Raw genomic sequence first — 20,576 nt, forward strand, 5'->3', positions numbered from 1 at the left:
TTAAAGTGGTGATTCTTCCAGAATCCAACTAGCGCTTTCGCACCATTTTATTGCCACATCCTCGTTACCAACTTGTTTAACGGTTATTTACAGCATGACTATATCCAGTCTATGCGGTTTAAGAACCTTATTAGGTTGTTGACGTCTAAACCAGACAGTTGTTCGAGATTCTCGAACAGCGGTCGGCCTAGGGTTAACATTCTGGCAGGGCATTCACAGAAGAAATGGAAGACTGCCTCCTTTTTCTCCGGCTGTTTACAACCGTGATAGTATGTATATTATTATAAAGGATACCGATTTTGCCTGCTTGTTCTCCGATAGGCCAAAAGCCAGTTATGACTGCCGTAAGTCTCCAGGCGTCCCGTTGTTTCATTCTTATTAATGCCAACGATTGCTTGAGGTTATAGGTAGGCCATCACGTTCTGCTAATTTTGCACTTCGTCTGGGCTCTCTATCTACAATCTGCGATTCGAAAGTATATTTGGGAAATTGCATTCTTGACTGCACCTAATGGTGTGAATACCGATTCTGCAAGAACGTTGTTCATGGCAGATCCTCCTCTTGCCAGTTCATCTGCTTTTTCGTTACCTTCAATGCTCCGATGTCCTTGAGTTACCTACCAGCGACTGGAAGATAACAAATATTGGCGAAGTGGATGGCAAGAGAAAACTAGCCGTGATAATCCTAAACGAGGAATCATTAGACGCACTCGCCAACAGCAAATGGAAGCTAAACTATGGCTTCCAATTCCGAATTCTGGATCGTTTTCATGCATTTCAACGACCCAATCAGCAAAGCCACAACGTTGTTGATGATCGACCGGCTTAAGTTCTTGTGTTAACTGGACTTTATAAGCCTTAAGACCCAAATCTTTATGCAAAATACAGTGTAATGACTTTTGTGGAGTGCCCAATTCCAAAGAACGACGAGGAATGGGCAAACCTGGGTTTTCTTCAACACTTTCGGCTACAACAGCAATACTTCCGGCTGTACTTGAGCGACGTGCACGGGTTTTACTCTTCACATCACTAACTTGTCCCAACAGCTCGAATTTTTTCACCAATTTCTGTATTGCGGTCCGACGCGGTGCTTCACGATGACTCAAAAATATCCGAGTTTTACGAAACATCTCTGCCAAATTTTCACCATTTTTATAGTGAATTTTAATAACTTTATTAATGGCGCAGTTTCTACTTGTCAAATATCAAAAAATGACAGCTTCAAAAGTGATATCTCATGAAATAGCACCTGCTTTTGAAAACCCCTTACTACACATTGAATGTATTTTATTTGATCTAGTTTTGCTTTTAAGATTTGTTTTTCAAAATAAATCATGTCATGCTTATATGCCCTATACGAATTATCAAACAACTTATTATAATAACTTCCTAATAATCTTATATTTTTGATACTCGTATAACTATTAGACAACATTTTACTAATATTCAACATCAATTGTGAACAATGTCTTACTTGCACGAACTTTTCAAAGGACCCTAGTATATATTCAACTGAATATAACTAGCCAATTTGCTACTTTTTAGTACCCTAACTGTACTTTTGGTAAAAAACTAAAAAGAACTAGATTTCACTCCTGGATTAGAAATCAATGACTGCATTCAATTAAGTTAACAAAGTTTGTGAAACCTTCTATGAAAACCGAACCTACAGCATTCTGTTCATAAACCAGCCATTCCATATTAAATGTTATAAAAAATGGTGATTTCTATCAACATGATCTTCGATTTTACTCATATTTTGAAGATGGGCTAATTTATGCACAAACTGACGGGAAGTTTTTTTGTTTTTTGCCACGGAGCATGTGAGGTTGGCTAAAATCAGAAAAATCCCTAACAAAAGATGCTAAATCTTTATATGAATCAAAATTTTCTGCCCCGACTTGCATAAATGCAGTATCGTTATGAAGGATTATCTTCATAATTTTTCAAACAAAATATTTTTTAAAAGTCTCTACTTTATTTTTGTTCCATTTCCCCAACATTTCTTTGGACTGAACTATAATCAACAAAAAATGTTCAAAAGAGAATCGCTTTCAACAAGATACTTTACGCGATGTGAAAGGATTCAGTAGTTATAACCATTTGCAGATAACCTAAAATGTATAAAACATAAATAAAAAATGTGTGTACCGTCGACAATTAGCATTGACATGATTCAGCAGTAAAGAACTGAGAAAATAAACACATTTCACCTATGTCAATCAACTTATTGGCATGTAAGAGCATGCGTTATGTTACATATTCAGCAAAGCAATCAACTTTAACATAAAAAAATTTTGGGAGTAGCGACCGAAATTTTTAAGATAAGAAATTACAGCCTTTTAAATATATTTTGTGGGATATGCAGATAATTAAACTGAAACTCTCTTTGACTTTCAAGCTTTTGACTACCTTTCAGCAACCGAGGTAGAAAGTTCTGCTTCTTTGAGTTGCTCTGTCGGCTTGGGACCTCACGAGCATTACAATATCTTCTGTGCATTTGCTCGGATGTTTATAGGCATTTTGCTAGCTATGACGCAGATTGCATCGTCTTACACCGTCCTATAAGCACATGCGGGCCTCAACTCAGTTCTTCTACTGACCTGCAGTACTTCTTTAAACGATAAAATAAAATGCTATTACGATTGGTGCAAAAATAATAGATATTACACTAATTCGCCATCGCCTCTTCCAACATTCAATTTGAAATCAAAAATGTTGATTACCATTCAAGCGAATGGCAAATAAATTCTGTTAAGTTTGTTAATTTACTCCATTTACATGTGCACCTACTCACAAAGACAAATAAATATGTTAATTCAATTAGAGTGTCAAGAAACAGAGAAAATACTCATTCACAGTACACAGAAATGTGATTCATACCTAAATACCCAATTAAAATAGTTTATAAGTAAGCAAGTGGGCATAGAATTATAGTCATTTGCGGCATGCCACAACATGCAATAGTCACAACAGCGTTAATGCGTCCCCCAACTCCCAGCAATGGTAATCTTTTTCCGACCATTGCCTGCCGTTTGCCAGACCAGGACCTTTCCCACCTAACAACGACATAGTTCACCATTGCGTGGTGATGCTCTGGAGCTGACATTTTTGCTAGTACTGTAATCACATTTTCGCTCGTTTTATAATATCTGAACAGAATTTTTGCAAAATAAATTGCAAATTTCATTGCATTTCTACTTTTCAGTTATAATGAAATAAGAAGAACGCACAAACAACGAGGCTAAACGTATTTGATTCTTTATCTTGGTAGGTCATTTCCTGGAGGTATTTGCATAAGTTGAGCATTTTATTTGAGGATGTGTATGTTTTGTTGGAGCAAAGCGGCTGGCCAAGCGAAGCAATCTTAGGCCACTAGGTGTACTTTTGTGTGTGCATACAAACTTATTATGAATATAACAGGTAACTTAGAAGAGAAAAAATGTAAATGGTCTGGGCTTACTATAACAGGAAGACGTTTTGTTTTCAGAATAGAAAATAAGGAACAGAGATTCAATATGGAGGATATTTAATATTTATCAAGGAAGTGAGCAAAATCCAGCAAAAAACCTGCCAATTAATTTATTTTATTTCTTTATAAAAAAAGCAAAATAGTGGCAAATTTTTCAAATTTCTGCCCAATGCATACTCATAGTTCGTCTCATTCATTATAAAAATTTAAAAACATCTGAGAAGCTATGGAAACGCCATGAAGAATGGCATATATTTCTAGTAGAAGCACCCGAGTGCGACATCCTGCTTGATTCACCACCCAATGTCACTTTCCGACCGCCAATATTATTTTCCTTTGGCTTGTTTACTGCTACGCCAACGGCAATGTACTTATACAAGCAGCCGTCACATCAACAATTATGTAGCACTAGACTAACAAAATTAATTCCAACAACCGACTCTGCTGAAGTAATTTAATTCCGTAGAATTTCCCTGCCTTCTCTCTCCTCCCCCAAAGGAATTCGAGGCAGTCACATAGAGTTTGCGGAAATGAAGTAGACAAACTAAGTATGCGGACATCCATGCCGTCAAACTACCAAGCCAAGGATGTACTTACATACACACATACATATGTACATGCATACAATGAAGGAGCGCAGAAGTTATGATTATGTTTTGAAGTGAAAATATTTTGATATGAAATTTTCCAATCAATCGACAATATTTATGCGAATTGCTGGATTATTCTGTGCTTTCATGCTGACAGAACCGTTTTCCTGTCTTTATATGTACTTATTCAAGGCGTATGCTAATGAATGGACAACTTTAATATGAGTTTTGTTCATCCTCAATGTTCCGTTTAACTAACACGAAATTCGTATTTGTATTGCTAGTGGGGAATTTAAATAAGTAAATGTTAGGCGAACATTGCCTTCTAATTATGCATGCAGCTTTTCGGGAAGAGGTGCGGTCTTAGCCCGAAAGTATTCCTATGATATTCAGAGAAATGTGACTAACGCCGCAAATCAATGAGGCAGCTGTGCGCATGAAAATGTAAAACATGCAGTTGGATAAATTCTGTGGAGGTTTCATATTTCTTATAGAAGCGGAAGATAACCCCTGAACATTTGAGCACACACCTCCACAGGATTTTTCATTTCACACAATTTTTTTATTTCACTTTCTAATCGATATCCAGATCAGCATTGCTATCCAATTAAATAAGTACTACTGTGGGCAAAAAGTAAGGTGAACTTGTTTGTGAAACTTCGCGGGATTAAAATTTCGCTCTAGTTATGTTTTTCATGAGTTGGCAGCACTGTTAATAACATCTGGGCCAACTTTCATGTGAATGTCATTATCAGTAATATATTTACGCTTGTGTTTACCAAACGACCAAGAGTGCATTTTTCGATTTTTACAATGTTTGATTTGATTGAGCAGAGAAGTGCCATCAAATTTTGTTAGCGGAATGAAATTTCGGCTGCGGAAACGTTTAGCATGTTGCAGAAGGCATTTGGTGATTCGACCATGTCGCAGAAAAATGTTTATAAGTGGTACAAAGACTTCAAAGAGGGTCGAGAACGTGTTGATGACTTGGAGCGCTGCGGACGACCATCGACGTCAACAGATGACCAACACGTCAATAAAGTGAAGGTGTTAGTGCTCAAAAATCGTCGGTTGACTGTTAAAGACCTTACTGATATGATCGGAATATCAGACGGATCTGTGAAAACCATTTTGAAAGACCATTTGGGCCTACGAAAAGTCAAATCTCGTTTGGTACCGAAAACTCTCAATTTCTTGAAAAAAAGTCGTCGCGTTGATGTGTGTGAAACAATGCTTTCAGATTATCAGGACAAGCTCAAATGCATCATTACGGGCGATGCGACTTGGATTTATGCTTACGACCCTGAAACAACGGACCAATCAAGTGAATATCGTGCTAAAGGCGAGGCCAGACCGAAAAGAGCACGTCAAAGTCGTTCAAAAATAAAGGTCATGATGACAGTTTTTTCGATTTTCGAGGTGTGGTGCACTATGAATTCCTTCCACCTGGCCAAACTGTTAATAAGGAATAGTATTTGAGCGTTATGCGTCGTTTACGTGAAGCAATTCGTCTAAAAAGACCAGAATTATGGGCCAACAACTCTTGGTTTTTGCATTACGATAATGCACCGTCTCACACTGCACTCGTTCTTCGAGACCATTACGCCAAAAATTCCACGCATATCGTTCCGCAACCACCGTATTCGCTTGATTTGGCTCCGTGTGACTTCTGGCTATTCCCAAAACTCAAGAGACAACTCCGGGGAACGCGTTTCAAGTCGATTGAGGAGATAAAAGCTGAATCGAAGAAGGTGCTGATGGCTATACCGGAAATGGACTATTTGGCATGTTTCGGGGATTGGAAAAATAGTTGGCATAAGTGTATTTCATCGAGAGGGGATTATTTTGAAGGGGATGAAATTGATTTACAAGAATAAATAAAGATTTCTCATTTTACAACCAAATTCACCTTACTTTTTGCCCACATGTTTGGATGTAAATTGCTTTGGTTATTTGTTAACTTTGTTAAATTTTATGTATTGCTGGCACAAAAACTTTTTCAAATGAAGAACTGTTATTGACTTTTGTGTCAGACTTGGTAAATCTTTTACCGAAACGCACCAACAGCCCCACAAAAATTTGGTGATAATTGTTTCTCCTGTAGGCCCGATCTCGATCGAGTAGAGAAACGATTAGTGAGATGAAATACTAGGTCGAGAAATTCCATGGTGACATTAAATAATAGTAAAAGGTCTTTCAAAAGTAACGCCTAGATGTCAGTGAATAATTCCTAGAATGTAGCTTTTTGTATGTCTTCTCTGACGTTTGCCAGGTTAACAGATGTACAATTTTACACCATAGAACAACGCGTTAAAATCATTGAAACTTATTATGAAAATGGTCGATATCCAAGAACAAAATATAGCAAAATTCGTAATATTTTTGGTGAAAATAATCGTCCGAATGAGTCGACAATTCAAAAGTTGGTGAAATATTTTTAGAAACTCGTTCTGTTGGAGATAGCAAGTCCTTTTGGCAGATCTAAAACTGGACGATCTGTTGAGAATATTGCTGCTGTAGCCCAAGTTGCTGCTGAACAACCTTCAACATTTATATCAATCAGGCATTCATGAATCGACTCTCTGGCGGATTTTACCTGTAGAAGTGTTCAGGGTGGACATTTAAATGATAAAGTTTTTTACATACAGTTGTTCAAAGTCGTATTTTGAATGAAAATTGTGAAACCTGAAAGAAGTCACTTGCTTTTCTTTAAAACAACATATTGGCGCGTCTTATGAAAAACCATTTATATGATCACAGACAACTATGTATTGACAGAAGCTGACAGACAACCAAAAAAATCCCAAATGCTTCTTCATAACCGTCCGATCTGTATTATCTATTTCCATTCCAACCGCAAGGACTGCCAAACAACATTTCGTTTGATGACTGGAAAAAGTGTGCAGAATTATGTATAGAAGGATTTTTGATTTAAAAAACAAATTGTCACAATGTTAAAATTGTCAAAATATGAACTTATTGGCGTATACTCGTAATGTAGACCCGCGTTAAACTTATGTTAAGTTCTACTGGGATTTAATATTTACAACTGGGTTTATTTTCTTCACAACCATAGTCAGTTTAGTACTATGTTTTGGTAAGAACCAGCTTCAATAAAAATCTGTTATATTCTATATAATGTTTATAATGTTTATAATTTTATATTCAAATATTTTTCTTTTCTGCTAACTTTGAAAATTAAAACCCTCAGTGATTATGAATGCAGTAATACAGGAATTCAACACAGCATCTTAGATATAACATGCTCTAACACGATAAGAAAATTGCAAAAACCTTTGTAAAATAGTGTACTTCTACAGCCACGGTGAGGCTTGCCGATACGATAAGGATACAGTGTTGCCACTGGGATGTATGCATTTCTATCTCTATCTGCAAACAAATGTGTCTCTGATCGGCAGTCTTCGTCGAGCCGCGGCGCGTCAAACAAAAAGCATTAAAAATTTACAAACAATTTAAGAACAAGGAGAATCTCTGCCAATTTGTAGCAAATAAAGGCTGGTGCGGAAAATTTAAAAAGCGTTTTGCAATTCATAGCATAACAATTCAAAAAGAATCCGGTTCGGCTGAGCATGAAGCGGTTAGGACGTATCCAGAAAAAAATTAAAAACATTATAGAAGGGCAAGGGTAAACTACCGGATCACTGTAGTGTTTTTCAAGCGAAAATAAACGCTGTTCATGAAGCCTTAAAATGGCTAAAGATAAACAGAATATCATCAACGGATATCTGCATTCTATCAGACAGCCAAGCTGCCCTACGAGCCCTGGATGCATTCCAAACAACATCAAGGAGTGTCTTACGCTGTCGCCAATCTCTAAGTGAGATGGCCAAACAATATCGTATAATCTTGTGCTGGGTTCCAGGCCACAGAGATATACCAGGGAACTGTAGGGCAGACCAACTTGCAAGAGAAGGTACCTGTTTGCCAAACATAAGTAATTTTATGGAGATACCTCTCGCAACTTGTAAGCTTCTCATTAAGGACGCATTAATCAGGTCTACAAATCAAAGATGAATTAGCGTTAACACCTGGGAAATTGCTAGGCAAACATGGCAAGGCTAAATTTACGTCTGTCCAAGAGTATTATAAAACTGAACTCACAGGACATTGTCTCATAGGAAATCATGCAAAGAGATTAGGCGTTTTCACGCATGATTTCTGCCGTAGCTGCAGAAATGAGGAGGAGTTGGAAACAATTCAACACCTTTTTTGCACATGCCCAGCTCTAGTCAGAAGCAGAAACCGATTTTTAAAAACCTACTTCTTAACGAATATAGATAATCTATACATTTTAGGTATCAACAACCTTTTACGCTTTGTCAAAAGCTCAGGATGGTTTAATATGGAGAGGGAAATGTAGTTCAGCCCCCGCGATTCACAACGGACCCATTTCGTGGTCTAAGTGGCATCGTTGTCTCTATGTGCGATGCGGCTGCCAAACCTAACCTAACCTAAGGGTATACAGCAGATCAAGTTTTCAATGCCGACGAAACTGGGCTTTGGTGGAAAAAATGCCCTGTAGAACCCTTATATCGAAAAAAGAAAAAACAGCACCCGGACTTAAATTGTCTAAAGATCGTCTGATGCTCTTTTTGTGCAGTAGTGTGTTTTGTTTTTTGTTGAACATACATTTATATTTGCAATAGAAATTAAGTTGTTTATGTAGAATTAAAAAAAAATTGTTTTAAACTGTTAAATTGTTTTTAACTGTTAAATTAAAACTGTTTTTATTGTTTTTGATATGTTTTCGGTTCTTTTCTTTCACCGGCTATATAGTAAGAGGTATGAAGCTCAGATATTTCAAAAGTGCGGGAATGAAAGTTAAAATCTTGAGCCCAAAAATCTGTTTGTAACAAAAACCTTTCTTCGAACAAAGCGTATGGCTTAAAAGTGTTATCAATATTTTATGGCAGTAGCCAGAAAATAATTATTCCAAGGTATATATCTACCCTAACGAAACGTCAATTGCGTTGGATATATAATTTTTTAAAATTACACTTAGAACTCAAAGTCATCAGAGGAAGGAAGATATCAAAGAAGAGCCAACATTGAAGACCCAAAAGCTCGAGTTTATAAATGAGAAATGAGTGACATATGAGCATACAGCCAACTGATTTACTAATCAGTGTTTCGTACTTCAATCTAGAATTTAAAAAAGTAGAACTGACAATCCCGAACGCATTGAAATAAAATTAAGGACTTAAATGAAAATAGGTAAGGAAATGTGAAAAGCCAAACGGCAAGCGCTGAGGAGTCCGGAAGGAGACACAGTTATGTGGATCCACATGTGAATATGTGCGCCTTTACAAAGAGCTAAAATGGGGAATCGCATCAAATCTTTATTGTTATCTATGAATTGTCGACAATAGTAAAACGTTTATTGCAAGTAGACATAGCAAACTACGCACTCGATTTTTTGCGAGCAAGCAGCGACCGAACAAAAATTACGACGGGGAAAAGATGAATGTTATGACACCGACACCATTAGCTGGACGGCTATTAAACTACTAACAGTAACAATTGAAATACTGAGTGCTGATGTTGGTTGTAACTTCTCATTTTGGCGGTCATCGCCACCAAGTGGCTGTGAATGAGTCATATCTGGCGTTGGCTTTGGCTTTATCGCGCCACACTTACCAACTACGCTTGAATAACAGCTAAGACAATGAAGTGGGCAAACAGCAGAACACCAAAAAATTTTGTCATATAAAAGCACTTTCGAATGTTGGAAAGAAGTGGTAACTGCCTTGGCCAAATATTTTGATAGCATTTGTGCAAAAGTTTGTTGTTGGTTGCGTTTAAGCGTTAGCCAGTTTTTGATGACTTAGTTGGGATTCTTCCTGCACACACGCACAAAGGCACACAAGCAAGGACATAGCTCGGCCTTATCCGGAGTATACGAAATGGTCGGTGGGATGGTCAAATTGTAGCGCACTTGATTTACGCCTTGAGTATTTTATTTATTTTCTGAAGGACGTGTTTGCGTCTGGGCGGCTATCTTCAACTATTGGCAGTGGTGTCTCAGCTAACTCTTAACTTGTGTTGATGGTCGAATCGAATGCTTTTGTATGGTCGTTCCTTTGACAATTGCTCGTAAATTTCAATTTAATTACAACAGTGGCAGAATGTGTGGAATAAACGGGAAATGTAATAAGTTAACGCGTTTGTTTTATAAATTCCGCGATTGGCAGACATTTTAGCTTTTTAATGGGGCAGACAGTAGACGATGAAGTCGATGGGTTTGATACAAAGCAGCAAATATTTTCTACTGCCAATTTTCACTCATCACATACAAAGTGGAATGAGCTTTATGTTAAGAGTATTAAATAAATATTGAAATATTTAGGCTCATTTTTATATAAGAGTAAAAGTTTTAAATTATTTATTTAGACTAAAAAGAACACAAAATGGTATAAAAACTATTCAAAATACATTAAACTAAAAGAAAGAATTTAGAAGTCGTAAAAAAGCTGTGTTTGAGTTAGAAAAGGCAGCCGGAACAACATTATTAATTTCACGGAGTTCTGAGATAGCACGGAAATCGGCGTGATACTGGCGTATTGCATTCTAACATTACGACCATAAAACAGAGAAAAACTTCGACATTTTATTTGGATAGAGTATGACATTTAGCAGGCGTTTTCCAGGCCCTTTCCATATATATAATTGGCGTTTCCGCACTTTATTTAGTGTTTGGCCCAGTTCCTCCTCCTATTTGTGGCGTGCGTTTTGCTGTTGTTCCAAAAAAGGAGTGCCCTACAGTTTTAAACCGACTTCGAAAGGCAGATGGTTTTTTATGATGACCTTTTTCATAGCAGAAAAACACACGGAGGTTTGCCATTGTCTGCCGAGGGGCGACCGCTATTTGAAAAAAACTTGTTAGTAACATTTGATATTTCATACACGGAGACTAGAGCCTGAGCTCTTTCAAATGGTAGTCATATACTCATTCTTATATAGTTTGGCATATAGTTGTGCGCTTTCAACTCAAATGGGATATGTAACTCAAGAAGGATTTTTGTGCTGTTGCTAAATACCCTAGTGTTATTTTACAGGTCGGATGCAAAACCAATACAGCTACTATTAATAGCATTGAACATAAACGATAGGCACACGACGAATAGGCAACTTTTAAGAGACTTAAATTTAAAAGCACGGGACGAGAAGAATATGAGAGTATGAGGTGCGAAAAGTTCGAAGAACGAAAAGAACTTAAAAATAATTTTCTGTACACGTTCAACCATATTTATACTTGCATTTCCATTTGCGATTTGCTATCGCATGCGAATTGTCAATTTCATGTCATGCGGAACCATTATCGTAGATATAATTTTACGTGGGCATTTCATGGCATAACTTTCCGATAAAAAAATCCCTACAAAGCTCTCCTTGTATTTTAGATCAAAAGAGAGCTAAATCAATCAATCTGTCTTTTTATGCGCTAAAAATGTTACATAGGGGATGGAAAGTAGATGAAACATTTCATTTTTAAAACGTATCAGACAACTTTGTTGCATTACGTCTTACAAAGCCTAGGACAGAATACGCCTTTGACGTTATATATCCAAAACACTATAAAAAGAAAATCATTCACAAATCACTACGTCAAAGCCTTTCCCTCATCAACATACTTCAAGTCATTAGCCGTTATACAGCAACTGGTAGGCAGATAATTGAAAATTTGACATTTTGTTATCCGAAAGTACCTGCAAGTGTTCAAGGAGAAGCGTGATTTCCAGCTTCATCAAAGATGAAGCCTAAGTGTCACTTGACTTCCAATAAAATAACTGTGTTTTTAATTACAAAGAAAAATTTTAAATCGTCTATATAAAGCAGGAAATTTCCAAAAGAAAAACGACCGTTAATATCATTAATGAAATGTATGAAAAGAAGTGCGCCTGAGACCCCACTTTGTGGCATCCCCGGAAATAGAACGAACAGGCAGGAAATAACCCCATGAATTGCACAAAAGAGCGTTGCGAAGTGCGTCTTGGGGACTCGTATCAAAAGCTTTGCGAAAGTCGATATATATAAGGTATAATGGCGCTATGAAATATATTAACCGACTTTTCGAAAGCGTTCGCTAGAGTCAGCCATAGGCCCTACTTAAAAAGTTGAGACAATTGGTCTTCATCCTAGCTTGCTTCTGTGGTGATGCTTGAGGCTTGCATCTTATCTCACAGATAGAACTCAATTCATTCGTATAAACAATACAAAATCTGATGCCACCTCAGGTGTACCTTAAAGTAGCCACCTAGGGCCACTATTGTTCTTAATATTTGTTAATGATATTCCAAACGTTTTTGTAACATCGCGTTGTCTAATGTATGCAGATGTTCTGAAGATTAACGATCGTGAAGTAGCGTACAGAGGGCAGAAAACTTCAACAGGATTTAGCAAGATTGGGAGCTTGGAGTGATGATAACTCCTTACCTCTTAATGCTAGTAAATGCCAGCATCTGTCCTTTAGTAGATGCGATTGATTGACTACAAGTTGGGCACTACCATCCTCATAAAAATGTATGAAAAGAATGACCTGGGGTTCATATTTATTTATATCATATCTATTATGCTTGGCTTTGTAATAAGGAATTCAAAAGAGTTCCAGGATATTTCTACGCTGAAGAATTTGTATTTTTCTCTTGTTAGATCAAACATCGAATATTGCAGCATTATCTGGGATCCACTCCATATGGACTCATCTTTAAGAAATGAGAAGCTTCAGAAACGTTTCACTATATTTGTTATTCATTCCCTTCGTTGGCCTTGTAGTTTGTCTGCATATAAAAGAGATATCTTTTATTAGAATTGAAAAATGGGTTGGTGCGTGACTACCATTCGGAATTCACAGAGAGAACGTTGGTTCGAATCTCGGTGAAACACCAAAATTAAGAAAAACATTTTTCTAATAGCGGTCGCCCCTCGGCAGGCAATGGCAAACCTCCGAGTGTATTTCTACCATGAAAAAGCTCCTCATAAAAATATCTGACGTTCGGAGTCGGCTTGAAACTGTAGGTCCCTCCATGTGTGGAACAACATCAAGACGCACACCACAAATAGGAGGAGGAGCTCGGCGAAAAAAGGGTGTACGCGCCAATTATATATATATATAGTTGTACTGCCATCAAAGGTTGTTCAGGAATGCCTGACAGCTCTAAATGATATTAGCACCGTCCTCAAGGTCGGCCTTATAATGGTTCTGGGACGTAGAGATATTGAAGGAAATTGCATGGCTGATGAGCTAACCAGAAAGGGTACTAATCTTCCACTACTTGAGAACAGAGACAATACTGGGGTTCCTTTGGCAGCTTGCAAATTAAGGATACAAAATATATTAATATTCTCCAAGAGGTCATGGAGAAAAAAATACGTGCGTTACAACCAGACTAATTTGGCCGAAATAGATAAGAAAAGATCAGAAGAATTTCTTAACCTCTCAAGAGAGAATATCTCGAAGGGCGTGGCAAATACACTCGGAGGTTTGCCATTGCATGCATTAGAAAAATATTTTTTCTTAAGTTTTGTGTTTCACCGAGATTCGAACCGACGTTCTCTCTGTGAATTGCGAATACAGTACAACTGCCTCCATTGGTTTGATGCCCGCTTGACTATTCGAAAAGATATTTATCGAAGTTTTTGTTACGGGGGGTGTGTTAAGATACACAGTTACCGGGACCATAACTATTCAGAGTATGCACTTATAGTATAGAAGCGTGGCCGAACAGCCGGGTATAGCGCCATGCTATTAAGTCTGAGCACTGAAGTGGCAGCCACCTGTTTTCCTAAAATATTTGGAGCAGACTAGCACCTCGAACGCTTTATTACGGGTGGTCCTTAAAGCGCCGGTGATGCATGAAAACGCAGTTCTTTAGACTTTGCTCAGCAGTTTCATATAACTTGCCTTTTGATTTGACGACCACCACACAAGTATTCAATAAAGCAAAATAGGCCGAACTACCAAAGTGTAAAGCCGATGTGTAATCCGACGTTGTTGGTGAACAGACATTCGGTCCGAATGGATAATAAAATCCTTATTTTCTCAACTTTAATCCAAACTCCAACGTCCATTGCTATGGGAGTATATAAGTAGTATAGCCTTAAGAAAAAATCTTGCAAACAAGTGTTTCTGCTAGATGAGTATTCAATTGGAATACGCAGAAAAATATATATTTTTACAAAAACACGTTTTTTCACACCTTTCCACTTATGAGCATTAGGAAAAAAATTAAGCAGGGAAATAAATGCATTATGTGCAGTTGTTGAATACCACAAATTGTTGCTCACCGCATATTACTTGATTGGACTTTACACTTCACCATTCGTACCTGTTTCTACCAAAAATCCCATTTTTGACCAATATTTCAATATCTATATCTTCTAGTATTGGCAAGAGATTTAATACATCTTCAAAATTTTGACAGAGATGATTAAACTCAGGTAAATTCAATCATTACTGAAATTGTACCTTCAATATCATTTGCCATTCGGCCAAATTTGTAATCGATTTTCTCTTCTGAGTCAATACCCATCATATCTTATATAGGTTTATTGAATGGTTAGCACTTTAGTACATTTAGACAAATCCCTTGTTTTTTTCAGCTGGCTTATTTTTAAAATTAGCTACTCTCTGCCTTTGGGATTATGATTCAGGTGATACTACCTAAAGTATTCGCAGTCGAGGCCGTAATTGAGAATAGGTGGAGCGGAATGAGTTTAGGTATGTACCGTTAGTTAACACCAAACCTTGTTATTCTGCTCTACTTTCGCTTCCGAAAAGTCAGGCATTGAACTACTCAGGTAGTTATTATTGGAAGCTTTGTTACGACGGTAGGCTTGTGGCACCCTCAAGGCTAGCTGAGCACCTGCCCACAACTTGTGAAATTGGGGGCTGCTAATATTTTACAGCTCAAATGCTGATGTGAGGATTCTTCTTCTTCTGGATTGGCACGATAACCGCTGCGATTTTCACCGAGTTTAACAAAGAGCGCATAATATAATTTTAATAAATTTAACAAATCAAAATATAATTTTCCGTACCTCATGGTTAAAAATTAAATGAATGTCATGCATTTGTTAAATGCAGAAAATGCGCAGTATCTCAGCGGATTTTTTTTTATTAAATGTTTGAAACTTTGATTTGTATGGCATTTGTTGCAGAGTGAACCATAATTTTATAAAAACTGAATGCGATTAAAAAGGCGAAAGAAAAGTAGTCAGAACTGATCTGAATAGAGCGTGTCTATTTTTTTGGCCATGATATATGTACAAGCATATTAGGCCGGGTCAATTTGTGGGGAGGCAAAAAAATCGCCCATTGCTCTGTGAAAATCATATTTTAGGGATCAAAATAAGAAACTCTGCCGAGGGAACCATACCTCTAAAATGAATTCTGATGTCCCCCAATTTGGGTGGAACTTTTTAGTTTCTTTTCTCATTTAAAGGCCAAAAATGGTGATATTTTGAAATGATTGTATGGGGAACGCCCCAGGGGAGTTCCAGGGGGTGTGCCACTCGCATGGGTGGATCGGCCGTCCAAAGTTAGTGGGGGTCGGTCATACATTTGGACTCGATTGGAGCACTCTAAATGGGTCAAAGTGGGATTTTTCGTTCGACCCAAATTGGGGGACAATAGAATTCGTTTTAGAGGTATGGTTCCTTCGGCAAAGTTTCTTATTTTGATCCCTAGAATACGATTTTCACAGAGCAATGAGCGATTTTTAAATCGACCAGCCCTAATGCATTTACATAAATTGCTATTATTATTATTATTATTATTATTACTATATTTTTCTTGAATGGCTTAACTCAATTTGCACATGAAACTGCAATTTGCGCTCATTTGAGAAGGGTATAAAACCTATGATGGCGTTCCAATAACAAATGTGAAGGATTCGTGCTTTATTTGTGTAATGCAGACTTTTTTAGGCCATTTTCGTTTCAGCTCAACCAGCTCCTAAAGTCAACAACATTGCATGCAACACACCGCTACATATAATAGTTGCATGCAACAATGGTGGCAGACGACACAACATTTCTGCAATAAATCTCTCGTTCTGAGCCTTTTCATGACAGTTGAAATTTGCAATGACAATAGTGTGGAAGATGAGAAGGTACGAGAATTGCGCGATTATAGTACTTCAGCTTTTTAGCCACAGTCTCAGTTGCCAGGCGCTCTTAAATGAGTACCAAGAGACGGCTAGAAGTGTAATTTTTTTACGTTCGCAAGTGGAAATGGGACCGGAGCCATGGATTTCGGGCATGTATTGTCTGGAAGAGTTCGTCAAAATCGTCTTCACATCCCGCGAACGTCTCACCCGTTCTTACAATGTGCTTTTGACTAATAGCTACAACTTAACCTCACCGGCTTTGGAGATACAGGATGGTTTCGCTAAGATAATTAACGAAGCTATAAGTCGTAGTAAAGAAAAAGGGCGTCGCTTCTTTCAGATTCGCACAGTCTTCGACAATAAGCAATATGCGAGGCTGAAGTTCGGTGATAGCGCAGTTATTTACACTGATTACTATATTATTATCGTGGACAGCGTAGATCGGCTCCAGGCGCTTATGAGGGACTACGTTAGTCGTATGGTTTCTTGGAATCCGGGGGCTCGTTTCTTGGTATTGTTCAATAACGCATTGAATCGGCATAGCGAGGACCAGGTCGCGATGGATATTTTCTCTCTATTGCAAAAGCAATACTATGTCCATCAAATCGGACTGCTATACGCAACTAGTGAGATCGATTATTCATTTTCAGTGATGGACTATTACAACAATGCGAATTGTCGCACCATAAGGATGTCAAAAATCGGCGAGTGCAAAAATGGACAACCACAACCAAATACGGCTGAGCTAAAACGGAGGTTGCGAAAATTTGAAAGGGAGATCAGGATAAAAAATTGCACATTCCAAATGTGTGCAGCTATATCGGCGCCTTTTGTGGAGGAGGACTGCCAAACTGGATTAGAGTTGCGTATAGTAGATTTTATGCGTGATCATCTAAACTTCAAGGTAAAGCTGATACCTCCATGCCATATTCTTATTTACTTAAATCAATCTAATATAAATTTGACAGATCAAACAATTTTGTGACGAGGAAACCAGAGGAGTGCGAGAAGAGAATGGCACATGGACTGGTCTACTTGGAAAACTGTTCGATCGCGACTGTGATTTCATAATTGGCGGATTCTTTCCCGATAACGAAGTTATTGAAAATTTTTGGGGATCTGACTGTTACCTCTATGATAGTTACACCTGGTTTGTCAAACTTGCTGATCCGAGACCTGCCTGGATGGCGATTTATCACATCTTTAAAGACGAAACTTGGCTTTGCTTCATAATTCTGCTCCTTATCACTTGGATATTCTGGTACTTCTTTGTAAACATGCTTCCTGAGCCGCCAAACCACAAAGACTTTTCGCTAACAGGCATTAACGCCATGGCTGTTTCCATATGTGTCGCTGTCGAAGAGCGGCCCGAATGTTTTTCCTCGCGCATTTTCTTTCTTGCCTTGACTATTTACGGCATGAACGTTGTGGCAATTTACAATTCGCAGCTAATTACTGTTTTCACTGACCCTGGATACCTACACCAGATACACAATCTCCTTGAGGTACTTGACGCGGGTATACCCTTTGGCGGACCAGATGAGAATCAGGACTGGTTTGAAAATGATGAGGATATGTGGATCTTTGAAAATTATAACGACACGGACTTGTTTATACCAAACTCGCATAATCTTCGTACAGTGAAAACCGGGCAGCGCGTTTTACTAGCGAGCCGCATGTATGTGTTGCAAGATCGACTTGCCGATGAAATTTTTGCGTTTCCCCAGAGCGTTTTTTCTAGCCCCCTGCATATAATAATGAAAGTAGGATTTCCATTGTTAACAGATTTCAATTGGCTCATAAGGGCAATGCGAGACCATGGCATATTCCAAAAGATTGATAGTGATTTTCGCTACAACAACACATATCTCAATCGAATAGCGCGAATGAGACCAGAATTCAAAGGTACGCATGACAAGATTTTATATATTTTTTGTTTAAACTTATCTCTCCTTACAGAGTCGGCAATTGTTCTCACAACAGATCACCTAAAAGGATCTTTCTCCATTTTGTTTATGGGCGTCGTTGGTAGCGTATTCTTGTTCATTGGTGAGCTTTTTTACTTCTGGCTTTTGACGCCATATTCGCAGAAATATGCCAAGTGGAAGAGCGCTAACAAAACCGTTTCGAAGAAATCTATTAAGAAACAAAATAAAAAGAATAAACTCTCAAAAAAGAAACGAGGTTGTAGGCCATTTAGGAACATAGCTTTTAAAGCAGAAAGCAGAAATGGGAAAGTGAAGAAAAAGCAAGCTAAAGTTAATAATAGTAAGCGATTCGGTGCAGAAACCTACAAAGTGGATACTATAAGGAGCATTCGATTTACGCCAGTCAAACGCAGGTGTGTCGATTTACATAAATTTTATTGAATTTTTTATCTAAACTAAGTTATGTTTGCATGCATCGTAATCAGAAAATGATGGTAATAAGTGAATTAATGTGCATATATTTACTAGCATATTTACTAAAAATTTGTATTTCTTCATTGTCAATAAAAATAACATCATTTACTCTCCTATTTAAAGGTCTCATTGATAACACTTCTTTACAGATTTCCAAATTTCGATCTGGATTTGAATGCGCTTACATTGTTTTAGCCTTTCATATCAAATTTTCGACTCAACGCCCTAGTAAAATGAATTGACCGGTACACACGTCAAATTTTCGAGAAAATCGATTTTTACCATTCCTCAGCTAAAAAAACGAAAACCTGTTTAAGCCCCACGCAGTACAATTATGTGGGTATCAGGTGATAGAAGAAAGCCAATAAATCTCAAATATTTCCACCGACAAAAAATGCATTTTAGATTAGGTTAAGTTGACCTGGCTGCCTGAAAGTCATCACATAGACCTATTGGTCATTAGTGTTACCAGGTTGAGCTAGACCTTTATATATATATCTTTGTAAATGCCCAGAGGGCATTCTAACTTCTCATGTTGTTAAGCTCCAAAGCATTTCAATCTGGTTTTAGCTAACATTTCAATTTTGACTAGTGGTGTGCAAAGCAAAGCTCTTAAAGCTTTACTCTATTTTAAAAAAGTCATATAATTTCATGCGACCATTCCATTTTAAGCGCAACAAAGAAGTGCGAACAATTTGCGACTATAGTCGGTTCCACCCTTCCCTGAGTTTTTCGAATGCGGCGTATCTTAGTGGTTGCATTCAGGTTTGCCACTAATTGAATTAATGCCTGTAGCAAAATGCTGAACTTTGAGTAAGGAAAATGTAATTTTAACGGAATTTTACATCCCGATTTAAGATAGTAAAAAGGTATGCGCTAATATTTGTTTTCGATACAACAACATACGTGAAAAAAAAAATACGGATCTCCGCTTCCAGATTTGAAATCCATATGAAATATATACAGATATTTGTTATTACTCAACCTAATTATGAAATAATTTGAACCATTTCAGATAATTATTTAGCGTTGAATAGTGTAGAAAGGCGTCTGGTCAAGATCGGATTGCAACCACGCGTCTAAATATTTACTATTCGAATTGTTGTGCGTGTTTAATCTCATATCCCTAAGGAAACAAAATTGCAGTCCTTCAAGATTGGCTTGTGGTATCTATGAAGTGTCCCTTCGCTCTCCTTTATGACAATCTTCCAATTGCAAAAACTTTTCGATCTGAGTCAGCATAAAACTGCAGTTCACTGAAGGAGAAGCTCGGCTTAAGCTGCTCGATTACAATGAAATTCGTTAAGTTATTGTGTACTTATGTGGGAAAGTATTTGAATTCGTTGGGTCCCGCTAGATGTCGTTAGGGTAGGAATATTTATAGAAATCGTATTATGATCCGATCTAGTTCACACTCGGAATATAAGCAAACTACCAAACTACTGAAGTCTACCTACCGGTTGTGCGCACTACGCTTGTGCTGCCAAGGTAAGCGGCATGTTAAGTAAGCTCATGGCAAGCCTTGGAGGTCCAACACAAAACAAGCGAAAACTTTTAATGGACACGACGAACTCGATTATCTTATACGGATGCGAAATATGGGCAGATTCGCTAAGGGTGCAATGCCGGCGGAAAATTCTGCAATCTGAGCAACGCACCTGTGCTCTCAGAGTGGCTTCGTCATACAGAACAGTATCTGAAGCAGCGGTGTTAGTTATCAGCGGAACCATTCCTATAGTTATTCTGCCACAAGAGCGTAAACGGAGGTGGGAGGCAAAAAACACAGGAATTCCAGTACCACACTTCTCCGATATTAGAGTTCAAACACTCACACTTTGGCAGGCAAGATGGAACTCTGAACGGTATGGTAGATGAACAGCGAGACTAATACCCGATCTAAAAAAGTAGGTAGAAAGAAAGCACGGTGAGGTTAACTATTACCTCACACAGCTTTTGTCCGGGCATGGGTCCTTTCGCAAGTATTT

General features: G+C 37.9%; 2 protein-coding genes across 2 annotated transcripts in view; one reads left to right on the forward strand and one right to left on the reverse strand.

Annotated features, from left to right (window-relative positions):
• Positions 1–20,576, reverse strand: part of LOC128866627 (uncharacterized) — a 103,189-nt gene that overhangs the window by 23,093 nt on the left and 59,520 nt on the right. The window lies entirely within an intron of this gene.
• Positions 16,185–19,674, forward strand: LOC128868714 (uncharacterized). The gene is made up of 4 exons (XM_054111138.1): positions 16,185–17,093; positions 17,158–18,094; positions 18,149–18,238; positions 19,607–19,674. Exons 1-4 carry the CDS (start codon positions 16,185–16,187, stop codon positions 19,672–19,674), a joined length of 2,004 nt encoding a protein of 667 aa, XP_053967113.1.

This window comes from Anastrepha ludens, chromosome 6, assembly GCF_028408465.1.
Source record: "Anastrepha ludens isolate Willacy chromosome 6, idAnaLude1.1, whole genome shotgun sequence".
NCBI lineage: Eukaryota > Metazoa > Arthropoda > Insecta > Diptera > Tephritidae > Anastrepha > Anastrepha ludens.